Here is a 13,193-nt window from a genome sequence, read left to right on the forward strand (position 1 = left end):
GAACTGCTTGAACCCAGGAGGCAGAGGTTGCAGTGAGCCTAGATCGTGCCACTGCACTCCGGCCTGGGTGACAGAGACCCCGTCTCTAAAAGAAAAAAAAAAAAAGAAGGAAATAATCTGCTCACACAGCCTGGCGAGTGTGCCAGGCAAAGCCACTGTCAGATCTGGGTCTGCCCTTACCCAAATCAGGAGCCCCAGGGCAGACAGGACACCTGCTTGAAGGCCTGGCACATACGCCCCTTCCTGGGTGACAGACAGAGGACACTGCTCCTTTGCAGACAACTGAGAAACCGCGGGAACACAGGGGTAACTGGTCATATAAGGTCATGACAAGCATCAGAAACAAAATATGGGCCAGGAAACTGGGATTTCCGTGGGAATACGCCTGGTCCCACAGCCTCCATGAAAAGCCTGTCACCTGCCACTTCACTAACTCAGGCCCTAGGGCCAAGCCCAGAGATGGGAGAGGAAACAGCTCTGGCAGAAGGGGAAACCTCGGCCGGCCACAGAGAGAGGGAGGACGGAGGGAGGAGGGAGGGAGGACGGAGGGAGGAGGAGTGAGACCCAGGCATCCTTGTTCAGGTTGCCTGGACGGGTGGGTGTACGGTGGGGCCCGTGTGTCAGAGGGTGCGACTGCCATGGGGAGGCTACATGAGTCAAGGGCAGCTGAGGGACCTTCCCCCCACTGCTGCCTCTGCTTCGGGAACCAGAGATCGTCGAAACCGCCCTCAGAGCCCAGCCCTTGCTCAGCATCTCCGATTAGGGCAGGAAGTGAGACAGGGCCTGGGAGAGACTCTTACAACCCACATGTCCCCGAAAGCGTGAAGACCGACGATGTGAGAGTGCCGGGAGCACAGGAGGGGTCGGGGGCTTCTGGGGAACCAGGTGCTGAGGGTGGCCGGCCAGAGCAAGGGCCCCTTGCTGCTGCTACAGTCTCTTTTTAATGAGCTTCTCGAGCTTGCGGATGCGGGACGACTCTTGCTCCGGTGTGGGTGCCGTCAGGGACAGCGAGCCGGAGCTTTCCGCCCCTGAGGGTGGTGCGGGGAGCCGCTGGCGCAGGAGTTCCAGCATGCTGCTCTGCTCGCTCCTCTTCAGCCCCTGAGGTTGAGAGAGGAGAACCGTCAGGAAGTCTGGGCCAGAACGGCCCACGGGGGAGAGCGCGGTACCTGGGTACCGGGTCAGCAGAGGCTCTGCAGACAGCAGAGTTACTCCAGGCTGACGGCGAACCCCTTCCTCAGGGGACTCACCAGCCCTGGGTAGTAGTGTGGGAGAAAAAAGAGAGGGGAAGAAACGGTAAAGGAATAGAAAGAAGGGGCTGAGAGAGGAGAAGGGGCAGGTCAAGAAGGGGCTGAGAGGAGAAGGGGCAGGTCCAGACAGTGGGAAGGACAACACTCCTCTCCTCATCCCCCTGCCCCTGCCCCATCCTCCCTGTGCAGGGGCCTCAGCAGGGCATGCAGGGCCTGTCGGAATCCCGAGGTGCACAGGCCTGGGGCCATCCTACTCCAGAGGCTTCTCCGAATCCGGTTTGCTCTGTGGAGCCAGGCACGGGCATTTTGAGAGAGCCCCCCAGGAACCTGTATCCCAACCCCCCGGTTGAGAACCGCTGAGTGTGAGGTGGATGAGCAGGTGTGGACGAAACAGGACCCTGCACTAACCTTCATGTCCAGTATCTTCTGGAAGGTTTCTGTGTTGCAGTCTGTGAGGAGTTTGATGTAGTTGTCAACAAACACCACCAACGGTTCATGAGGGGCCATCACTACCTACGGCAGGGGAGACAGGAGCAGGCCCCTCAGGAAACTCACTCCTCACTTGCCAGCCGAGCGCCAAATGGATTCTGCGAGGTTTCCTTAAGCAGCAGCAACCCGACCTACAAACCCAGTGGTCCATCTCATCGTCACATGCCACCAGAGCAATGTCCTAAATTTGCTGAATCCTAAACACACCTGCGCTGCTTTGTGACGTACAGGTTCCTGGACCCCTCCTCTAAAGACCGTAATTCAGTAGGCCTGGGTGGGGTCCTAGGTGGTTTGTAAACTATCGGAACCATTTGGGAAACCCTGCGTGAGAGGGTCCCTGCTGGAGGATTTCACGGGTACACGGTACTTGATCCTTCTGCCTTGATGTACTGTGATTCCTGAGAAATGGGTGGCAAAAAGAGCTGGTATAAGTAAGTGGATTTCTGCAAAAACAAAAATGCCAAAGCTGCCTCACCTTTTTGAAGATTTAAAATCTGGAACTTCACGTAACAACTCAGTTAAACTATCAATTAACACACAAACAAAGGAACTGCACTGCAACCCTCATTCATTTCCATTTGGTTCTGGAATGCAGTATCTGATTTTCTTTCCCCAGCAGACTGATTTGTTTTGAATTCCTGAGGCTGAACCAAAGAATGGCGAGGAGGAGTTCACTCAGGCATCCTCTGCAGATAATTCCCAGACCGCATGCTCTCCTCCCCAGCAGTAAGCAGCAGGGGAAGAATATGATGAGGCAGTTTCATCCTCACCCACATGAGCTGCTCTACCCTCACCTACACGGGCTGCTCCATCCTCACCCACACGGGCTGCTCGATCCTAACCCACACGGGCTGCTCCACCCTCACCCACACGGGCTGCTCCACCCTCACCCACACGGGCTGCTCCACCCTCACCCACACGGGCTGCTCCATCCTCACCCACACGGGCTGCTCGATCCTCACCCACACGGGCTGCTCGATCCTCACCCACACGGGCTGCTCGATCCTCACCCACACGGGCTGCTCCATCCTCACCCACACGGGCTGCTCCATCCTCACCCACACGGGCTGCTCCATCCTCACCCACACGGGCTGCTCGATCCTCACCCACACGGGCTGCTCCATCCTCACCCACACGGGCTGATCCATCCTCACCCACACGGGCTGCTCGATCCTCACCCACATGGGATGCTCCATCCTCACCCACATCCCACCGGTGACTGATGCCCTGCTGCCACTTCCTACTCCTGCCGTCCCTGAGTCATCTGGTTTAGGAAGTGTCCTGAAGAGCCTACAGGTCCTGGGCTTTTAAGACCATATCACCACAGGACCATCTGTTCTCCAGGCCTCATCCCCGCTCTTCCAAATAGCTGGAAACCAGAGGCAGATGCTCAGGGCTTCAGACGTTCCTCACCCAAAGTACAGTCTTTTGTTAAATGGAGCTTTTAAAAATCCATTTGCTGATTAGATTCAGTTACTACAACATCTGTTCAGAGTTCATGTAAAGTGGCAGAGTACAGAAAGCCAGAAAGGCTGATGTGGAGGGGAGGAACTGAGGGCTGTGCCTGACATTCCTGCTGAGAAGCAGAGCCCTGACATACACTGATTCACCGTGGCGACCACTTACCCTCCAGGCTTGACTGCATCTGATTACAAGAGAATCCCACAACAACAAGAAATTCATTTGTCAGAAGGAATTCCTGAGCCCCAGTAACTATCCACAGACTTTCAACAATATCTGATGAGGCCAAAATCCAGTCCAGCCCAAGAACATGGACCGTGCTTTGAGGCCGGTGAGGACGGGACCTACCCTGTGCTTTCAAAACCAAAGCTTCTCGTAAAAAGAGATTGAATAACCGGCCCCTTTTAACAGAATCCCCGGGAAAGACACAAGCCATCACCTTGAGGATCATCTCAGCCCGGGTCATGCCTTTGACAACAATCTTGGTGTAGCTGGCGGGTGCCTTCCTCACCACCTGCGAGCCAATGGAGGGGAGATCGAGCAGGACCATCTTCAGCGAGTGGGTGTCCAGCAGCAGCTGTGGAGCAAAGCAGAGCATTACCGGCCCTTTCCAGCGACCCAGTGCCGAGTGGACCCAGGCCAACGAGTCATGTTTTTCTCATTACACACGTAACACATTCTCGTTGCAAAAAATTTGGGAAATAAACAGAAATATACAAGAAAAAAATTATGTATAATTCCCATTACCTAGGAAAAACGACATCAAGGAGCCGGCCTATGTGTACGTCTATAAAAAACTGAATCGGGGGCCAGGAGCCGTGGCTCCCACCTGTAATTCCAGCACTTCAGGAGTCCCAGGCAGCAGGATCGCTTGAGCTCAGGAGTTTGAGACCAGCCTGGGCAACACGGCAAAACCCCGCCTCCACAAAAAATGCAAAAATTAGCCAGGCGTGGTAGTGCGCACCTGTGGTCCCAGCTACTGGGGAAGGCTGAGGTGGGTGGATCGCTTAAGCCTGGGAGGTTGAGGCTGCAGAGAGTCAAGATTGTGCCACTGTAACTCTCCCAGCCTGGGTGATAGAGGGAGATGCTGTCTCAAAAACAAATGACAACCCCTCCATAAAACTAAATCAGAATTATACTGTATGTATATACCATTTTATAACCTGTTTTTCTCACTTAGTATATACAATTTTTATATTCTACTTTCCCATCTTTGTAGTCGTTAAAAGCGAATCATGGTTTTTAACTGCACTCTAGCCTGGGCCACACGGCAAGATCCTATCTCTAAAGAAGAATCGTGATTTTTTTTTTTTTTTTTTTTTTGAGACGGAGTCTCGCTGTGTCGCCCAGGCTGGAGTGCAGTGGCCGGATCTCAGCTCACTGCAAGCTCCGCCTCCCGGGTTTTTACGCCATTCTCCTGCCTCAGCCTCCCGAGTAGCCGGGACTACAGGCGCCCGCCACCTCGCCTGGCTAGTTTTTCGTATTTTTTAGTAGAGACGGGGTTTCACCGTGTTAGCCAGGATGGTCTCGAACTCCTCACCTCGTGATCCGCCCGTCTCGGCCTCCCAAAGTGCTGGGATTACAGGCTTGAGCCACCGCGCCCGGCAGAATCGTGATTTTTAATGGTTCTGCAGTACTCTGTGATGTGTGCGGCGGTGTAAACTTTAAGATCTTTCCAATGGAATGGACCCATTTACACCTCTGCCAGCAGTGTAGACTGCACCCTTATCAGCACTGAAAACTCATCAAATCCTGATTATTCATTATGCAAAAAAGAGTAACTCATTATCGTTGTACTTTGAATTTCTCTGGATGTTATTGAGGATGTAGATTTACCCAAATGTAAACATTGTATCCTGGCAACAATCTACCTTTTCCTCTGTTTGTTCTGGTTCTCTGGGATGCCAATTATCTAGAAGGACACCCATAGTCCTGAAGGCCCACTGACTGCTGGGAATGACATGAGGAACGTTTTGTCGCATTTAATCTGCGTAAGGCCTTACCTACCCTGGAGGTTATTTATCGTTCCCATTTTACAGATGAGAAAAAGTTCCAGAGGATTAACAACTCGCCAGACTCATCTCATGCGACGGACGAGGATAGACAAAAGGTAGACGGGAAGCTGGAATTCCATTTCCGGTTGCCAGGTAAGGGGTTAGACAAAAGGTGGACGGGAAGCTGGAATTCCATTTCCGGTTGCCAGGTAAATGTCCCTGGGTGGTTTTGGCGTCGAGCTCACACTGACTCCTGCTGACTGCCCTGCTCTGCTGCCGCCGTTGCTTTTGGCAACCAGGGAGCAGAGAAATGGCTGAAGCCAGAAGGGTGTACTCTGGCCTGTTGAGATGGTTTAGGAGAATGGAACCACATGGTCACCAAGCAGACAACGGCGGCAGTGGGGTGACAGCTCCCAATGCCACCACTAAACTCCAGTGATAATGGCCAAACGTATGTTCAGGGCAAGGCCTGTACTCTGCCACTGCCTGCTTCTTTGGGAAAGCCTTCTGTCATCCTATCAGGCAGGTGAGAAATGGGATTCTTCAGGCCCCGCGACACTTTGCATCCTCCAATTTCCCATTACTTTGCTTTGGACAGAAGAACGAATGACTAAAGAGAAACTAAGTAATGAGAGATACTGTGAACTTAAGGGTTAAGGCAATTATAATTTTGACAGTGGTAGAAATGTGGGGAAGACGTCAGTGTTTCATGTGGAATAATTTAGATGTGGTAAGGAATTACACCACGGTCAGAGCAATTTCATGTGGTTCTGCGGCTAGTCAAAGGCCTGCATCACACAGGTCATTCAACTGTAGCCAGCAAAGTGCAGGGCATTTTGGACCTTTCTGGATTTCCAGAGATGGAAATTCTTACTATCTCAGTGTCTGCTTTGTTGAAAAGGCCAAGGGCTCAGAGAAAATAGTATGTAAACCTCCAGGAGGGGGAATGGCACAAATTGCCCAAGCCCACATGAAGAGCCTGGCATGAGCGCACTTTCCAGAACTACAGTGGAAATGACTGCTGCTCTTCCTCCGAGGAGCCCAGTACAAACCTCTAAAGCATTCCAAGTGGATTAAATTCTTAGATATACAAAGAAAAACTTTAAGAAGAAAATACAGGGCACAGTGGCTCACATCTGTAATTCCAGAACTTTAGGAGGCCGAGGCAGGTGGATCACCTGAGGTCAGGAGTTATAGACCAGCCTGGCCAACATGGAGAAACCTCGTCTCTACTAAAAATACAAAAATTAGCCGAGTGTGATGGTGCATGCCTGTAATCCCAGCTACTCGGGAGGCTGAGGCAGGAGAATCGTTTGAACCCGGGAGGTCTGCACTACAGCCTGGGTGACAGAGCAAGACACTGTCTCAAAAAAAAAAAAAAAAAAAAAAAGAAGAAGAAAATACAGAGACCATTGCTTATGGGTGGAGAAGAATGTCAACCATGAGAAAAAATGAACCACCTACCCTAAAATGAAAGGAGTCTATATCAGAAGAAACAAACAAAGTAAAAGACAAGACACAAATCAGGAGAAGATATGTGCAACATTGACGAGGGAACGGGGTTCAGAACATGAAGATTCCTACACATCAACAGGAAAAGGACGAACTACCCCAACAGCAACACAACAACAGGCAAACACTACCAACACTGGATTCACAAAAGGCAAACACTACCAACACTGGATTCACAACAGGCAAACACTACCAACACTGGATTCACAAAAGGCAAACACTACCAACACTGGATTCACAACAGGCAAACACTACCAACACTGGATTCACAACAGGCAAACACTACCAACACTGGATTCACAACAGGCAAACACTACCAACACTGGATTCACAACAGGCAAACACTACCAACACTGGATTCACAACAGGCAAACACTACCAACACTGGATTCACAAAAGGCAAACAATACCAACACTGGATTCACAACAGGCAAACACTACCAACACTGGATTCACAACAGGCAAACAATACCAACACTGGATTCACAAAAGGCAAACAATACCAACACTGGATTCACAACAGGCAAACAATACCAACACTGGATTCACAACAGGCAAACACTACCAACACTGGATTCACAACAGGCAAACACTACCAACACTGGATTCACACTGGATTCACAACAGGCAAACACTACCAACACTGGATTCACAAAAGGCAAACAATACCAACACTGGATTCACAACAGGCAAACACTACCAACACTGGATTCACAACAGGCAAACACTACCAACACTGGATTCACAACAGGCAAACACTACCAACACTGGATTCACAAAAGGCAAACACTACCAACACTGGATTCACAACAGGCAAACACTACCAACACTGGATTCACAACAGGCAAACACTACCAACACTGGATTCACAACAGGCAAACACTACCAACACTGGATTCACAACAGGCAAACACTACCAACACTGGATTCACAACAGGCAAACACTACCAACACTGGATTCACAAAAGGCAAACAATACCAACACTGGATTCACAACAGGCAAACACTACCAACACTGGATTCACAACAGGCAAACAATACCAACACTGGATTCACAAAAGGCAAACAATACCAACACTGGATTCACAACAGGCAAACAATACCAACACTGGATTCACAACAGGCAAACACTACCAACACTGGATTCACAACAGGCAAACACTACCAACACTGGATTCACACTGGATTCACAACAGGCAAACACTACCAACACTGGATTCACAAAAGGCAAACAATACCAACACTGGATTCACAACAGGCAAACACTACCAACACTGGATTCACAACAGGCAAACACTACCAACACTGGATTCACAACAGGCAAACACTACCAACACTGGATTCACAACAGGCAAACACTACCAACACTGGATTCACAACAGGCAAACACTACCAACACTGGATTCACAACAGGCAAACAATACCAACACTGGATTCACAACAGGCAAACACTACCAACACTGGATTCACAACAGGCAAACACTACCAACACTGGATTCACAACAGGCAAACACTACCAACACTGGATTCACAACAGGCAAACAATACCAACACTGGATTCACAACAGGCAAACACTACCAACACTGGATTCACAAAAGAGGAAACTCAAATGCCCGAAAGGCATATGAAATGACACGTCACCTGATTAGTAATTGGGAAATGCAAATTAAAGCCACAGATGTCCATAATACACCCATCAGAGTCAGAGGTAAACAGGTGATAAATCTAGCATGGGCACAGCCATATTGAAATGCAGACTCGTGGTGAGAATAGAAGTTAGTTCAAGCACATTAGGGGAAATTTAGCTACATTTCCTTAGTTGGAGATGTATATAACCCGTAACAGCATTTATACTTATATCCATTAGAGAAATTCTTGCCCACGTAAAAACGTTCCCTGCATCTGCTATTTATAAAAGCAAAAGTTTGGAAACAACCTACACATCCATCAACAGTGGAATGAATGAACAAATGACAGCGCATTCGTCCAGTGGAGTATGATGCTGAGGTTAAAATGAATGGGTGCACACAGCATGCATCAACATGCATAAATCTCAGAAAATAGTAAGTTGGGCAAAAAAAGCAAGTGGGGAAATGATATGTCTAATGCCATTTATATAGTTTTAAAATATGCAAAACAAAATCATATATCATTTGTGAATATTTACACATACAACATATCAAAACACATATGAGAATAAAATCAAAATCAGAGCAGTATTTACTTTGGGGCATGGAGGAAGGGATGGGCAGGGTGGGGTTCACGGGGGCGGTCTTCAGCAATAACTGTAATGATTTACTTTACATAAAAATGATCTAAAGCAGGCTGGGTGTGGCGGCTCATGCCTATAATCCCAGCATTTTGGGAGGCTGAGGCAGAAGGATCGCCTGAGGCCAGGTATTAGATTACCCTGGGCAACACAGTGAAACCTTGTCTCTACAAAAACAAAAATAAAAAAATTAGCAGGCGCAGTGGCACACACTTGTAGTCTCAGCTACTTAGGAGGCTGAGGTGGGAAGATGGCTTAAGCCCAGGAATTCCAGGTTGCAGTGAGCTATGATGGCACCACCGTACTCCAGCCTGGGAGACAGAGTGGGACCCTGTCTCTTAGGAAAATAAAGAAAAAAAAAAAGGGCCAGGCGCGGTGTCTCACGCCTGTAACCTCAGAACTTTGGGAGGCCGAGGTGAGCGGATCACTTAAGGTCAGGAGTTGACCAGCCTGGCCAACATGGTGAGACCCCATCTCTACTAAAAATACAAAAATTAGCCAGACATGGTGGTGCCCACCTGTAATTCCAGCTACTCGGGAGGCTGAGGCAGAAGAATTGCTTGAACTTGAACTCGGGAGGTGAAGGTTGCAGTGAGCTGAGATTGTGCCATTGCACTCCAGACTGGGTAACACAGTGAGACACTGTCTCAAAAAAAAAAAAAAAAAAAAAAAAAAGATGGAAAGCAAATGTGGAAACATGTTACATATTTTGCTGAGCTGGGTGATTAGCTACTGATTTTTTTGTTGTTGTTTTTGTTTTTGTTTTGAGACAGAGTCTCGCTCTGTCACCCAGGCTGGAGTGCAGTGGCCGGATCTCAGCTCACTGCAAGCTCTGCCTCCCGGGTTTACGCCATTCTCCCGCCTCAGCCTCCCGAGTAGCTGGGACTGCAGGCGCCCGCCACCTCGCCCGGCTAGTTTTTTGTATTTTTTAGTAGAGACGGGGTTTCACGGGGTTAGCCAGGATGGTCTCGATCTCCTGACCTCGTGATCCGCCCGTCTCTGCCTCCCAAAGTGCTGGGATTACAGGCTTGAGCCACCGCGCCCGGCCAGTTACTGTTTTTTACATTATTTTCTGTACATTAATTAACTGGAATTTTTGTTTACAGAATACCATTCAAGACTCAACTCTGGCTTCCATGTAGCAAATTTTGAGAGCCTTGTCAAAATCAAAGCCATGTCTTAGCATTCATTTGTTGGCAGGAAAAAAAACCAGTCATTGTATTTTAAAGCATATGGAGATATTTCCTACTTTTTCTACTTCCCAGAGATATATTATATGCATAAATAATTGTATAGTCTTAAGTGACAAGAAGGGTTTGAACGCACCAGACATAATTCTCTAGTGTCCCTCATACACAGGGAGATATGACACTTTCATTCCCTGGCCAGTCACCATAAAATTCTGTCTTTACCAGACAGCTGAGGGGTGAACACCCTGGGCTCAGGTTTATGTAAAGCGAGGCAGTCAGAAAAGGTGGGAACGAGCCTGACAGATTCGGCGGCTGTCCGTGGGAAGTAAAGACAGAAAGGTCCCACTTATCATGAAAATCTGCTAGTTTTCATCTTTGAAATAGTCGATACTTATCTTCTTAGGCATGAGACATTGGGTAAGAGGTAGCTATTGCCAAATTCGTTTCTGCCTCAGCGATGATTTCTGGGGTGGTGTGGGCTGGCTAATGCTGCTGACGGGATGCCGGGCTGCGAGGGTGGCCAGCACGCCACGCCCATGAACGCCAATCACACAGCAATGGAAATCTTTGAGAGCGGCTCTTTGCTTCCTAAGGAGCCTCCTACAATTCTTGGGGACATGATGACTATTGATAGTGATGAAAATTTGAGTAAATAAGAAACAGGCCCACACTCCTAGAAGACAAAGAACCATGTGAACAAAACTACAGATGTGAACCATATTGGTCCCACCAGAGAAAGTTCTTCAATGAGGTGGCACAGGGCAGAGAGCTCAGGCTATCAGGAGGGATGGACCAAGGTGGACACGTTCTATTTCTTTTTCTTTTTTAAAAAATTAGGTATAACTTTCACAGAGTACACAAACACCACGTATGCCGTTCGATCAACGTTCAGACGCGTGCACACCCTGCTGCCTAACAGAAGACAGAGCACACTTCTGGCATCTCTGAAGCCTCCCTCACGCTCTCGTCCAGTCAATGCTCTCCTTTCCCTCCCAACAAACTCTCCTGCCCTCTATCACTGTAGCTTATTTCCTGCTCATGAACCTGCTGTGAACATTCGTGCACATGTCTTTGGTGGTCATAAAGTCCTCATTTCTCTAGGGTGGAAGCTACTCAAGAGTGGAACTGCTGGATCATGGGGTAGGCATATGTTTGGCTAACGCCTAGGAGCTTTCCAACGTGGCCATGCTCACTTCCATTTCTACCAGCACGTAGGAAAGTTCTAGCTGCTCCACATCCTTCCCAACACTTGGTATCATCAATCTTTTTTTCTTTTTTTTTTTTTGAGATGGAGTCTTGCTCTGTTGCCTGGGCTGGAGTGCAGTGGCGTGATCTTGGCTCATTGCAAGCTCCGCCTCCCGGGTTCCTGCCATTCTCCTGCCTCAGCCTACCGAGTAGCTGGGGCTACAGGCGCCTGCCACCTCACCCGGCTAATTTTTTTGTATTTTTTTAGTAGAGATGGGGTTTCACCGTGTTAGCCAGGATGGTCTCGATCTCCTGACCTCGTGATCCGCCCGTCTCGGCCTCCCAAAGTGCTGGGATTACAGGCTTGAGCCACTGTGCCCGGCTCATCAATCTTTTAAATTATTATTGACAGGGTCTTTCTGTCACCTGGGCTGGAGTGCAGTGGTGCAATCATAGCTCACTGCAACCTCGAACTCCTTGGCTCAACTGATCCTCCTGTCTCAGCTTCCCGAGTAGCTAGGACTATAGGCATGTGCCACCACACATGGCTAATTTTTAAACTGTTTTGTAGAGATGGGGTCTTGCTGTGTTGCCCAGGCTGATCTCAAACTGCTGAGCTCAAGCAATCTTCTTGCCACAGCCTCCCAAAGTGCTGGGATTATAGGCAAAAGCCACCACACCTGGCCAAGGCCTTCAGTACTCAAAATAACCAATCCTTTCTTTTATGGTTAGTGCTTTTAATGTTTTGTTTAAGGGATCTTTGCCTAACCCAAGGTCATAAAGATATTCTCTTATATTGTAACTTCCAGAAGCTTTATTGTCTTATTTTTTAAAGCCATAATCCATCTGGAATTAATTTTCTAAAAATGGAGATATAATTCAAAAACCATAAAATGTACCTTTTGGAAGTGTACAATTCAGTGGTTTTTAAGGTCTATTCACGAGGTTGTGCAGTTGTCAGCGTGATCTGGTTTCAGAACACGTTATCACCCCAGAAAGAAACGCTTACCCGTTAGCAGCCATTCCCATTTCCCCCTCCCTCAGCCTTTGCCAACCATTCATCTACTTTCTGTTTCACGGATGTGCCTGTTCTGGACATTCCATAAAAGCAGACTCACACAATAGGTGGCTTTTCCTTTCTGGCTTCTTTCACTTAACATGGTTTCAAGGCTCTTCATGCTGTAGCATGAATGGGTACTTTATTCCTTTTAATGGCTGAGTAATATCCCCTTGCATGGATAGACCACATTTTGTTTATCATCAGCTGACGGACATTTGAGTTATTTCTACTTTTTGGCTATTATAAATGGTGCTGCTATGAATATTTGTGTACAAGTTTTTGTGTGAACACATTTTTTTTTTGAGATGGAGTCTCCCTCTGTCGCCCAGGCTGGAGTGCAGTGGCCGGATCTCAGCTCTCTGCAAGCTCCGCCTCCTGGGTTTACGCCATTCTCCTGCCTCAGCCTCCCAAGTAGCTGGGACTACAGGCGCCCGCCACCTCGCCCGGCTAGTTTTTTGTATTTTTTAGTAGAGACGGGGTTTCACCGTGTTAGCCAGGATGGTCTCGATCTCCTGACCTCGTGATCCGCCCGTCTCGGCCTCCCAAAGTGCTGGGATTGCAGGCTTGAGCCACCGCGCCCGGCCGAACACATTTTTTTCAATTCTTTTTTTTTGAGACAGTCTCACTCTGTCACCCAGCCTGGAGGTACAGTGGCACAATCTCGGCTCACTGCAACCTCACTGAACCTCCCGGGTTCAAGCTATTCTCCTGCCTCAGCCTCCCGAGTAGCTGGGTTTACAAGCGCATGCCACCGTGTCTGGCTGATTTTTGTATTTTTAGTAGAG

General features: G+C 48.6%; 1 protein-coding gene across 7 annotated transcripts in view; it reads right to left on the minus strand.

The window, feature by feature from the left end:
• Nucleotides 1–299: 299 nt before the first annotated feature.
• Nucleotides 300–13,193, minus strand: part of VPS53 (VPS53 subunit of GARP complex) — a 168,772-nt gene continuing 155,878 nt past the window's right edge. For 5 of the 7 annotated variants that reach the window (XM_015437417.4, XM_005582410.5, XM_005582408.5 and 2 more), the window contains 3 exons: nt 3,637–3,774; nt 1,656–1,760; nt 300–1,098 (listed from right to left, as the gene is read on the minus strand). In XM_015437417.4, the coding sequence (XP_015292903.2) occupies nt 928–1,098; nt 1,656–1,760; nt 3,637–3,774 (414 nt within the window). In that variant the 3' untranslated portion in view covers nt 300–927. Of the gene's footprint in view, nt 1,099–1,655; nt 2,135–3,636; nt 3,775–13,193 lie in introns of all 7 variants that reach the window. The other 2 variants (XR_012425080.1, XR_012425079.1) reach the window with 1 other exon arrangement.

The sequence above is a fragment of the Macaca fascicularis genome, chromosome 16 (genome assembly GCF_037993035.2).
Source record: "Macaca fascicularis isolate 582-1 chromosome 16, T2T-MFA8v1.1".
NCBI classification, from domain to species: domain Eukaryota; kingdom Metazoa; phylum Chordata; class Mammalia; order Primates; family Cercopithecidae; genus Macaca; species Macaca fascicularis.